The sequence below is a fragment of the Plectropomus leopardus genome, chromosome 24 (assembly GCF_008729295.1).
Source record: "Plectropomus leopardus isolate mb chromosome 24, YSFRI_Pleo_2.0, whole genome shotgun sequence".
NCBI lineage: Eukaryota > Metazoa > Chordata > Actinopteri > Perciformes > Serranidae > Plectropomus > Plectropomus leopardus.
The window spans coordinates 7,937,029-7,949,666 of NC_056486.1; the positions used below are offsets into that span (position 1 = coordinate 7,937,029).

General features: G+C 41.6%; 1 protein-coding gene across 5 annotated transcripts in view; it reads right to left on the bottom strand.

Annotated features, from left to right (window-relative positions):
* Window positions 1-12,638, bottom strand: part of dmd (dystrophin) — a 317,286-nt gene that overhangs the window by 8,503 nt on the left and 296,145 nt on the right. For 4 of the 5 annotated variants that reach the window (XM_042513262.1, XM_042513261.1, XM_042513260.1 and 1 more), the window contains 5 exons: window positions 10,408-10,473; window positions 6,593-6,658; window positions 3,748-3,906; window positions 1,068-1,311; window positions 157-271 (listed from right to left, as the gene is read on the bottom strand). In XM_042513262.1, the coding sequence (XP_042369196.1) occupies window positions 157-271; window positions 1,068-1,311; window positions 3,748-3,906; window positions 6,593-6,658; window positions 10,408-10,473 (650 nt within the window). The remainder of the gene's footprint in view (window positions 1-156; window positions 272-1,067; window positions 1,312-3,747; window positions 3,907-6,592; window positions 6,659-10,407; window positions 10,474-12,638) is intronic. The other variant, XM_042513263.1, reaches the window with a different exon arrangement.

Genomic DNA, 12,638 nt, shown 5'->3' on the forward strand with positions numbered 1-12,638 from the left:
GTAGAACACCGTCCAACAGCATGGTCTCTACAAGCTGTTAAATCAAACACCTCTATTTATATCCTTCAATGTTTTTAAAAGGGTGGATGCATATTAAAGGATAAAAGTGTGTGCGTGTGTGTGTGTGTGTGTGTGTGTGTGTGTGTGCGCACTTACCCATTGTATCAGTAGTCTGGCTGGCAGCCACACGGAGCAGAGGGAGGGAGGAGTCTGAGCGCTGAGAGGAGGTGGAGGGAGAGGACAGTGCTGTGCCGTTCACCTTGGAATCCGTCTGAGACACACACACACACACACACACACACACACACACACACACACACACACACACTATTTGATACACAGCAAACTGGCAGTCCTGCCACACAGCTTAATTGGAGGAGTCAAAAGGGAAGTGAAGTGTGTGTGTGGGACCAAGGAGTTGGCCTGATCCACTGTGTGTGTCAGCTGCTACTGGCACTCAGACAGTGTGGAGGAAGCAGCTTCAGTCTGAGCTCTGAGCTCACTGGTGGGAACTTTACATCAACTCTGAGGCTTTGTTTTAGTAATCCACCACACTGGAAGGGTCTTGTGCTTCTGGTCACTTAAGTGTGTGAGGGTTCACTGCCTTGCTCAAGGTCACGTGTAACAGTAGATGTTGAGCACACAGAGGCAGTTTTGCCATAATTCTGCACACAGTCTGATAGAGGATGGACTTTCCTCAGTAATACTGATCTCACTTACACATACTACAGGATTTGCTTTAAGTATGTTAGAGCTATGTTACATCAACAGCTACAGAAATAAATATATACCCTTATGTAACATTACGTGAAAGGTTATACACAAGAGAAATTACAACAAAAATGTCAATACACACAATAAAATTCTTTCCCAACTGACTTTCCCAAAAATTGTAATGATTTTTCCTAATTCCATGACTTTTCCAGGCCTTGAAAATGTGATTGCGATATTCCATGACTTTTCCAGGTTTTTCCTGACCACGGGAACCCTGCATTTATGTGAGGTTCACAGACAAAGTATACACAGCATTTGTAAGTGTTCGCCACGGTGTTCCTGTCGGTGTGTACCTGCTCCAGCAGCTGTCTGAGCCTGTGCAGCTGGGACTCCAGCTGTTTGTTGTGGTCCTCCAGTATCTGCATCCGGGCCTCCAGACGTCCTTTATGCTGCCGTAGAAGTTTGGCCTCAGCGATGAGCTCGGCGTCGCGTGCGCTCTGTGGCGACACCGGAAGCATCTCCGGGGGCGATGGCAGCGGAGAAAGGCCCTTCCTGTCGTGGGCCTTCTTCAGACGGTCGTACTCGGATTGCAGCTTCCTGCAGCGAGGGCAGAAAGGAGTCAATCTGCGGCTTACTCTGATGCACACGTGAAATATCAAACACCCACGGCTTAGGAGAAAATGTGAACTTTTGTTTTATTGATTGTGGAGGGGAAGCTAGGTCACTGCAGCAACATAGTGCAAGATATAAATAAAACAGAAACAGTAAACATCCATCAGAAACAGTCATCCTCCATGCATAAGGCAGTCAATGTTTTATCTTTTTGCTTCAACAAAATCCCCTCGTTGGAATAAACAAAGGGGCGGCTGAGAGGAGGAAGCCTATTAGGAGAACCATGTCTGCTACAGACGTCAAATGTTCAGTCTTTATTGATTTCTATTTTAGGACATTTGTATCCTAGGACTGATTAAATACGAGGCAGAGAGGAGGACACTGCTACGTGGCTGTCTGCCCTCACAAGAGAACATTTTTACAGGGGTTGAAGATTCATATAATTAAATTATAGACATTTTCAGACCCAATTGAACCCTGTCGGAGATACGCATAAATCCAACTTAGCACTTAAAATAAACATGAAAATTAAAAGCCTAGTCTGCGTGGCTGGCTGGGAGGAATTTTCACTAAGAAATCAGGCAACATAGCAAAACATATTCAAAGTGGGTTGTCTCAGGATTTCGCTGGCTGTCTGCTAATTACGGTATATACTATAAGATTAAAGGGAAATCAGAAGCAAGTTAAGGCACCCTTGCTCATTTGAATACACGCATGGGTTTTGCAGCTACAGTCTCATGTCTGCCATACACAGGAAGACTTTGAAAGAACTTTGAAAAGACTAAAATCTGACACCCTCTCACATCTAAAGACATTCTGAGTATTTAGTCTCACACTATAGGATTTTGCAAAGACTGGGGTTCTTGAAGGGTCACTCTTTGCAAGACTAACTTTTTCTGCAATTAAATTCCTTTTGAGAGTATTTCCCATCCTGCTCCTGGTGGAAAATATTCAACCAAACTCCCTTTAAGACATAAGACATAGTAACAGTTCTTTCTGTGACGGTAAAAACTTATCAATCTAGAAACACAAGATAAAATGCATCATATGTTGATGCAATTCCTGGCAATTCTGCATCAATATAATCCATAAAGATAAACTGTATTAGTGTACAAACGTTTCATTTTGACCTTGGTTGCCTGGACCTGCTACCAGCCTCTGTTAGTTGGCTGCCCTATTTTAGTGGAAGGAGACAGTGGGAATGAGAGGTTTACAAAAAGATTTCTTACATAAGTAACCAGATGAGAAAAATAAAGTCCCACCAGTTGGACGTGCCTAGAAAAGCCCAGGAGGCATCCTGGAGATGATGTCTAAACCACCTCAACTGGCTTGTTTCAATGCGAAGGACAGCCCAGTCAATTTTAGCCAAATCTGCAATCTCATCCTGTCATTCACCACCTGAAGCTCAGGACCACAGGTGAGAACACTCATGTAGATGTCGTGCTCACGCCGCACCAGTATTTTTGCACGAAGAAAGCATTTGAACATGGCCTTTTAATACAGACTTTTTCAATGATTACAGAATTCTAATTCTCATCTATATCTTTATATTTTGTACAAAAATATTTCTGCTGAAGGCTGACTGCGGACGCCTAAGTGAAATGAATCAATCATCCCCATGTTCTATAATAGTGCGTCAGCTATTGAGCTTTTCAGAAAGTGCAGACCAGATTTTACTGCGCATGTGTTGTACCCCCACTGTATGACGTGACATGACGCTGTGACCTCCTCCTTTAACCTCCTTGTCAGGAACAAGACCCTGACATACTTGAACTCCTTCACTTTGACCACCATATTATAGTGGAGGGATTTGTGGGTCCCTGTGGCCCGGGAGTTGTTTTTTCTGTGGCTGTGGCGACTCATGGGGTCACCTGAGGCAAAGTGGTTCCAGGTGAGGGGCAAGACTGTTAACCTTTTTCACTAAAATTAGCATATGCATACTGGTTTTCTTAAATGTGTGAAAACAGACTAAAGCAGACAAGACGTGCTCATCCCTGGCATGTCCGAAGTTTCAAAATACAACATTTAAACATTAACCCCAAACCCCTGAAGAACATAGGTTGTAGACCTTTTTTGCAAGCCCCCTCTCAGTTAAACAAAAATCAAGACCCTTTAACAGCTAATTCTGCTGAAGTTAAAGTTAGAATGAGGATGCATCGAAGGAAAATAATTACACGCACATCACGTAGGTGCCAGGCAATCAAAATACGGAGCACATTGAGGAAAACAGCTCTGCCTGCACGCTTACTGCATGCAACAAAAGTTAAATGAATTGAACCTTTCAATGATACTTGGATCCTCATCAGGTCAAAATTTTAGGTCATTCTGACCTGACGAAGACATGAGAATCATCAGAAGGTTGTCTTGCGTGGCATGAAGTGCGTGTGCGGCCAACCGAATTTGATAAGTCCGTTCACTGACCTGTTCTCCTGCTCCAGGTCATTCAGGACCCTCTCCAGCTCTCCCTTCTCCTCCGTCTCCATGGAGATGAGGATCTGGGCGGGGCTGCGGGGTTGGCTGAGGGGAGAGCCTTGGTTCAGAGACTGGCAGTAGTGCTGGATCAACATGTGCTCATCATCACTGCAAACACACACACGCACGCACACACACACACACACGCCAAACACACACACACACGCCAAAAACACACACACACACACGCCAAAAACACACACACACACACACAGGCAGAGGAAAATGGAGAGGAAAAAATAAACTCAGCAAGTGACTGAAAGAACATCTGAACAGGACTGCACCACAGAAGAAGAATCTAGAAGACAGCGGGGACAGAGAGAGGGCCAGAGCTGTTGTCTTTACAACACATTTGTCCTGAACTCTGTGTGTAACGCTTGATATTTGGCACAATTCGATTGACCACGCTCTGCCAACTCTGACCGATCACACACACGGCCCGCAGAGTTTGGGAAAATTTTAATTGGGCCAGGTATTTAGATGCTGCTGTGTTTCAGCTCAGCCAATCTTCCATTGCGAATGCTAAAGAAGCTGCAGAAATGTGCTATTTGAAAACAACAAATCCTCTTTTGAGACGACTGCTGACTTGAAAGTAAAACTCATTATGGGAGGAGTGTGTAGTTCTGGTCTAAAATCGCCTCTGGATGCTTTCTGCTTCTTTTTCATTTCATCAACCAGCTGTATCTCAACGTTACGTTGATGTGTTGCACTGGAGCCATTCTTTACTCTGCAGTTTTAATTACAGGCTTACTTTGCATGTCTAATTCCAAGTGCAGTTATTACAGTTGATAAACTTTAAGCTTTATCATCCCTGAAGGAAAACTTGCCTTGCAACCAGACCATATATGCAAAGCATGGGCTTGAATAGATACATAAAATACTATAATTGAAATTTTTGACTTCTGGAAGTGTCTGGAGTCTATTAACTGTGTGAATCTGTGGGATGAAGTCTAAAAACGTTTCTCGTTCGCGTGTTGGAAATACGTACTTTAACTATGTGTTTGAGAAATCTGCTTTCTCTGTTAACTTTGCCTTTTTTCTGGTTTAAAACAGATGTAATATAGTAATAGATATTGTTAGAAAAAAGAAAAAAATTACTCTGCTTTTACAATTTAGCAAAATGTCACATTGTTAGGGCAGTTGCAAAAATAAGCTATCAGGCTGCATTATGGGAAATAAAGGATCCAGGGGTTTTGGGGCTTGACCCATACCATGGACCTTAAGTGAGCATTTCTCAGTCTTTGCTGCTTTTATTTTGTTTCTCATAAGCAACTTTCAACTCCATGGAAGTGTCACATTAAATGGCTGTAGCACCCCTTAAATCACGTAATTACTTAGTCTACAAAATATTAAAAGTAATCTATGAATGGCCAACACGTTACCCCCAAATTACAGTCAATATATCAAACACTCAATGATTTGGACTGATAAACAGGCAAGTGCTCCCATTTTTCACAAATTTAATTTAAAAAATCTAAGACTTTTTTGTGCACTTAATAGATATATTTCTGTCAAATATTGCACTTCTCCTTTTCCAGGTTAATCCATTCACCCGACAGATGTGGCACATCAAAGTGTGCATTAGGATGGTCATAATAAACAGCCACTCTTATATGTTCAGTTTTTAAGTCTTGGAGGTTATAGTGTGGGCTGACATAAGCTACAAGCAATGAATCCCACAAGGATTTTAATAATTTGAGAGAAATACATCTTTTGTGTGCATGACAAAAAAAGTCTTAGATGTTTAATTTAAACTTAAGAAAAATTGGAGCACATTTTTTTTTTTTGCTCAGTGTTTGTTTCAGGTCAGCTCTGGCTGTTAAAATTACTGATGGAGGGATTTCAGCGTCGTCTATCAAACTGAAATCTATTTTTGAATCCACAGACGTTTCTTACTGATTAAAGAATTGTAAAGAGAGAAATGGAGAAGAGTAAAGCTCCAGCATATCAAACTGTAAAATGTAGCTGCAAAATCAATTTATTTAAAAGGTATCACAACAATCTATGGAATTGTTTACTGGGAGAGTAAATCAATGCAGTTTTTCGTGTTGAGGTGAATTTGGCTTTGAGTTTACGATGTTGACCAGTAGCAATTGGTCTACGCTGTCTGCGTATAAACTGCTGCTATCACAACTAAAATCTTTATTAAAAACTCTGGGAATTTATTGTGCTACTTTCTGGTGAGACCACACCTAAATACGCGAGGTCAAGATATTAATTGTGACTGGAAAGATGTAGATTTTGACCAGCTCTTAAAACTCAACAGCTGCTAATTAGCAGAGTTTTCTGTCCCTCTCTCTGTACCATGCAAAACCTCCTTTTTAAAATCATTTTTCAAGAAAGGGAATCAGAGAAAGCAAAGGCATAGTTGTAAAGATGAGTTTTAACAGATTGTAGACATATATGCTAACATGAATATTGTACATATTTAGATAAACACTAATACTGTCATTACTTTGGATTTTGTTACCGAGCTGCAAATTAATCTTTCATCTGTAACATAATCATTCAGAGAAAATCTTATCCCTGAGGACAATATGAATATGTGAGATGTACTGATATTACCTGGTAATATCAGATAAACACAGTACATTTGTATGGGATACGTTGATGTAAACGCAAATAAAACCATAACATGTATCCAGAATATTGAGCACATGTAAACATAGTCACTGACATACATCACAACCAGCCAATGGAAACAGAGGAGACAGAGCCAGTTTACACACAGCGAGCCAATCAGTGAGTGAGGAGGTGGGCAAAACAAAGCAAACAAACAAAAAGCGTTTCTCACATGCTCTCATTGGGTGAGATACTGTCATTCAGATAAGAGCCATTACGATTCTCCATTTCTGCTAACCTGCGGAGGGGGGAGAAACAGAGCAGTCAGTCCCAAAACCAAAAGGTCCAGCAAGTAGCAGATTCTAGAGGGAACATCGACCTCAAAACAGAATTCAGATATTTGCTGATATGATTGTGTTTTTTTGTTTGTTTTCCGAGTGTAACTTAATGTGCAGATCGATATGAAAACCTGATAAAACCAACTGTAGGCGTAATGTGTCCTTTGATGGGTTAATGCCAGCTAAAAGGAGGCTGGCTTTCACAGCATGAACAGCAGAAATGTGCTGTGTGTTTGTGTGAATGGCACAAAACCAGGCCTGTTGTCTCTAGTTATTACTAACTGTGCAAATTACAGCGAGAATAAGGGGGATTTTGATAGCCATGATTTTTTTTTGTTTTTGACAATGTTGGAGATCCTCTGTGTTTGGCATATGTTATCTTTTTATTCTGTAGCCTGTGGTCGATAACTTACAGAAACAACTGTAATGTTTGCTTAATCTATCACGATATCCCCCAAAGGCAAGGAAAAAATCATGTTCCTGTTCCTCCTCTTATACCCCTTTCCAACTAAAATTAGCATGAGCACGGTTTGATAAACGTGCTAAAAACAGACTGCAGACTGCGTTCACTGCCCAGCTGTGTACACGGCGATGTGTGTGTGTCTGTGGGTTGTTTTGGTGTGTCTATTTGACGTCACCAACAGGCCGGCAAACAGGTAATGAGTAGAGAGATAAAAACCCGTGTCGACTGCAGAGTCATTTGACCCGGGTGTGAATGCCGATCATATGCGTGCCCTTTGCATTAAAAAGCCAGACGTTAGCGGCTGTTTACGGATTTTTTTGTGTAGATGGAGTGAGACTTTAGGCGTTTGCAAGAATCCACCTCACAAGTAAGAAAGCAATCACAGCCTCTACCACAGCTATCAATCATATCAATCACTGCTCATAAACTGCGATCAAACTGTCAAACTTGACAATGACTAATGACAAATGATCAAATATGAATCAAGATTCTGTTACTGCAGCGCCTATTTCCGATCTTTAAACCCTGGTGTTATGTTTGAATAAACTAAGGGCTGGCCATTAAGACAGGCCTTGTAACAAACCTCCCGGCTGTGCTGCTTTAACAGATCTATCATGATAAAATAGCTGTGAGTGAAAAGGCGAAGATTTAAATTGCCCTGTCGCTATTTCCACTGGATCATTTTCCTACTGGTGTGAGAGTGTGCCCAAAAAGTAAAGCGATTTTGGGGGGTTAATCAGCATTCAAAAAGAAAAAAAAAAAAAAGGCTTGCAGTGAACATTTAAGCAGATGGACTGTGACAGACTGGCATCTGCCCAGGCCGGTTTTTTACTCATAAGCTGCTGCGCTACAGAAACAAGAGATAACCTTGCGGTTTGGGGGCCATCAGCTCACTCAACGCTTAATTATGTTACTTCTGCGCCCTACCGCCTTCCTTTAATCTGCTGGAGGGTATCTGGAATCCGCCAGATCTAGACGCGACAGGGGCTAAGAGCACAGGGCCGGAGGGGTGCATGTGACTCAGCGTGTGCGTCCGTCAGCGTGTGCTGATGTGTATTTATATATGTGTGTGTGTGTGTGTGTGTGTTAGCCTGAGGCAACAGTGAGTGGTGTCAAACACTCTCTGGCAGGGATCAAAGACTCGGCCTGTGGCTCAGACCTCACACTGACACTGCAGAGGAATGCCAACAGCGGCCGACTGACTGATTCAGTGACCGATTGATCGACTGGTTGATTGACTCATTTTTTGATTTATTTGACTGCTTGTTGTCCCTCAGCGGTGGGTTTCTGGGAGCAGTTAGGATCACTGCAAACTGCAGGAACACTGAGATGTTTTGGTGAATAAGCTCTGATTGACTCAGTGTGGCACCACAACAATATTGATGGGTTTTCTCTCCCCTGAGTCCAGTATTGATGAGGGTTTCCAGCGCACATGCTGGCGCATTGGACGGCACAAGCAACATCTCAGATGCATTAGCATATACTGGACTCTCACTGCAGAACGCTTATTCACCAAAAAGTCAATGCATCACTTCTCATGTGAACAGATTCAGTTTCACTGTATGCAAAGGGATATCTTGACACTTTTGTAGAGCTATATACTATTAGTTATCTTCATTATTATCAGACTAAAACATCAGCAGTATTTTCTTTGATTTTTAACCCCTGCACTGACACACGTTTAAGACTTTCACATAAGATGGCAAATGCCTGATGGTAAAAAAAACCTATAGTTTGTCAAGGTATCCCATTATTCATCATTTAAAAAAAATCAACAATCGTGCATAAACCACTTTCACAGCACTGCCATATACAGTCATTAATATATGGAATATTGATCTGAAATTAAATGTTTTCACTGTTAAAGGTCCAGGAAACTCAAAATTGTGAGACTGGGGCTAAATATGCATCACTGGTGTTGTTTTGCTTTAAGATCTTGGAAATGTGATAGTTTGCTGTTAACTGACCAATCCTAAGTCCAGCCTCCCATAGTTACTGTTGCTAAGTTGGGCAAGCTTGACAAAGGGTGCGTTCGTAAATCTAACCTGATGTTCTACACGAAAATGAGACAACTGCTGTTGGAAGAAATGGGGCGTTCTATTTCGACATAAATGAACAAACTATGTCGTTAATCACACATGGACTCTGTTCAGCGCTCCGCTGCCCCATCTCCCCAGATGGAGCAAAGTGCTCTGGATAACCGAAACGGTACATTCCATCAGCGCTCCGAATGTACGAACGGTCCAGTTTAGCCAGAATGTGCTCTGGATCTCAGAGTGAGTATTTCCGAACACATCTAAAATGTAACTTGGCGACGCCGGTTCCTATTATTCAGGTTCTGCAGTGTTAAATGCACAGTTTCTGTGTGTCAGGCCAAAGAGCTTTAAGAAATCAACAGCAAAGACTCCAATACGTGATGGAAGGATATATTCATGATGTTAAAAGTAAATTGGTATATCTAATAAACTGGCAACTCAGTGTAGTTAAATGTACCTAAATGCAGAAATGGAAGAAGCACAATTGGTTAAGTTTCCTGCACCCTTAACTCAAGTTCAGAGGAAAAAAGACAATATATAACATAAATAATCCTCCATATTGCAAAGCCAGACACTTTTTAGACCGACTGTGTATGAGAAATGCCTGAAAGGTTGATTCACACCTTCAATGTTAGCATTTAATAAGAATAAATTACTAAAATGGGCCCACTGGGTTGCGAACAATTGCTTCAAGTCATTTATACATGCTTGAGTGGGTGTGGAAGCTTTCACTAAATGAGAATAATTGGACTTGTTCAGAGGTAAAAACACCTCTAATATGTGACTAACAGCTGTATAACACCAAAAGCTCTTTAATGATCAGCATTTAGATCTATTAAGTGGAATGAAAATGAGAATTTGGACTGCAAGTTCCTCAGAACGGCGTCAGCAAGGAATTAGGGCAACCGATCCCCTGTGAGTTAACGGCTGCGTGAACACAGTGGGGGGAAGACAGACAGCCAAATGCAGGAAGTGTGCTGTGCTTTAGCATTTTCTCCAAATTCATTATTCCAAATCACATCAATCAAAATGTTTCTGGAGTCTCGGAAAGCTCTCTGGAGGAGCCATTATTTGCAAAGCTTGTAGGGCCGAAGATAGCAGCAGGGAATGCAAAAGTGGAGCACAAGGAAAGGTTATTCATCGAGTCCTGTTCGCAACACAGTGAGTCTACGCTGCGATGAGCCGCTGCTGAGGGCAGTTAGTGTGTTACCGGTTGGCGTAGTGCTCGATCCGAGTGTGTGTGTCGTCATGTGAGAGCTGCGGGGACGATCCAGGCCTGTGACACAAAGAGAGACAGATAGAAAAAGAGAGATTCATGAATCCAACCAGGAGGGACTCGTTAATCCCAACGCACACGCACACATGCACAAGCTGCATGAATCCAGCGATGAGGCGAGCAACAGTACGACACAGACGTGTGGCAGCGTGAAAATGCTCTGTAAATAAGCTCCCTGCTTGTATCCTGCACTCCTGGCATGGAATACATTTGCCTTCACTTCAAAAGATGCTTTGGATCTGAGATCTCACACCTCGTCTGCTGAGAAAAAGATCAGTATTTTGACATCATTAACCAGGAGTCTCTGAGGGTTCAACAACTTTTCCTGCAGTGTTTTAGTCCTTGAAAAATTAGGGTTTGACTCTTTGAAATCCTGAAAACTTCCCTTTGCAAGGGCACCTTGACGTTTAGAAGTTTTATCTCTTAAGAGTGAAACAGATGAGTTTTAAACAGTAAGAAGAGTAAAGAATGAACAAGAAAAATGTCAAAAATAAGCCTTTAAATCTGGGTGTTAAACTCATTTTAGTTTGTGGGCCACATACAGTCCAATCTGATGTCAGGTGGGCCGGACCAGTAAAACCATCATCACCATATTTAAGAGTTAAACAAACTCTGATACAGTGAAAATGTTTTATATTATTAGTGTGTGTGGAGTTTAAGATATCCTGAACTCAAATATTTTAGATATTGTCTGGAATTGTGGAGCGATATATATACTTTTTTATGCCGCCTTGATTTTCAGAGTCATTTCAAGATAGATATGTGGGACGTTTACTTCGCAATATTTCTAAATGTATTGCTTGATTTCTGTGTCTGTATAGTCAGAGATGTACCATTTACTGTCAGTAATTACCTATTTATTGTATTTCCAGCAACCGCTATGATCAAAGAATACAGACATTTTCCTCACAATTTAGTGGTATTTACTTTTTAATTTGTCGCATATAAAATCGGTCAGGCTCCAGTATAAATGACTTCTTTGAATTTTCACACTTTGCATAGTCCTCCAGAGGGATGGACTGGACCAGGCTGTATGCATGCTTTAATGATATGTACCAGTACGCTGTTCAACATATAGCACTTTGGTACGTCTTCTTTTTTTTTTTAATTACAATTCTAATGCTTGCTAATGCCTTTGGTGGTTATTGGTATGCCGCTACCCTTTTACAGGATTAAGGCACTTATAGGAAAATCCCTCATGTTCCACTGGCAGACACTACATCCCATGATACAGACGCTAAGTGATGTTTACTGTTGAGAATAACGTGTCGGTGCTGTGTGTGACCTATAAACAGATTGCCACTCTAGTTTCACAGGCAGATAAGACCTTTCACAGACACACTGCTAATGTTACACCTGTGTTTTAGTGTGTGCTACACTTGCCAACCCTTCCCATTTGCCTTCCTGCTGTTGTCACAATTTTTCCAGTTTCTGGCATTGTACAGCGTGTACATGCCAAGCCCTACAGCTCTAAAGGCGCACTGTTTTCTCCCGTTAGTGCTCCCCGCTCTCTTCCCTGTTTCTCTGTGTTGGCTGGTGGTGAACGACTTGCCTCTGCTCTGACCATTTTACATGTGCGTAGGTCCAACTGGATGCTTCAGCTTTGGTCACCATAATGCAGAAAACAAACTCTGGAACTCAAATTTTTCTGGGGCCCCCCACTTTGGTTTCCAAATCTTCCCTGTTTTTGACTTCTAGTTTAGATCTAGCTTAGCTAGTGAGTCTGTCTGTAGTTTTACTAACCCTGTGCGACAATCATGGTGAAGGTAAAAACATGCCAGTCAAACATGAGTGACATGGTGTCCGTAAGCAGCGCCAGATATTGGCATGTGACAGGGGAGTTTCAATCGGTCAGAAACTATTAAATAAGGTTAATAATTGAGTCATAATTTTATTTTTTTTGTGGCCTGGACAGTTCTTGTTTAAAGCCAGAATCAGACGAGTGATTTATCCCAAATCACAGATATGAAGGTGGATGTGGGGTCAAGCAGCAGCAAGGAACTGTGAGATGTAAATCCACCACAAAATGGTACTAAACAATGAGTGTGAAATGTGTGGAGTTAAGTGTGTGTTTGTGTGTGAGACTGAAATAAAGAATTTGTGTGTATAATTTAAAAAAAGAAAATGTAATCATGTATGTTTGCTGTGTCTGATTGAGCAAGACA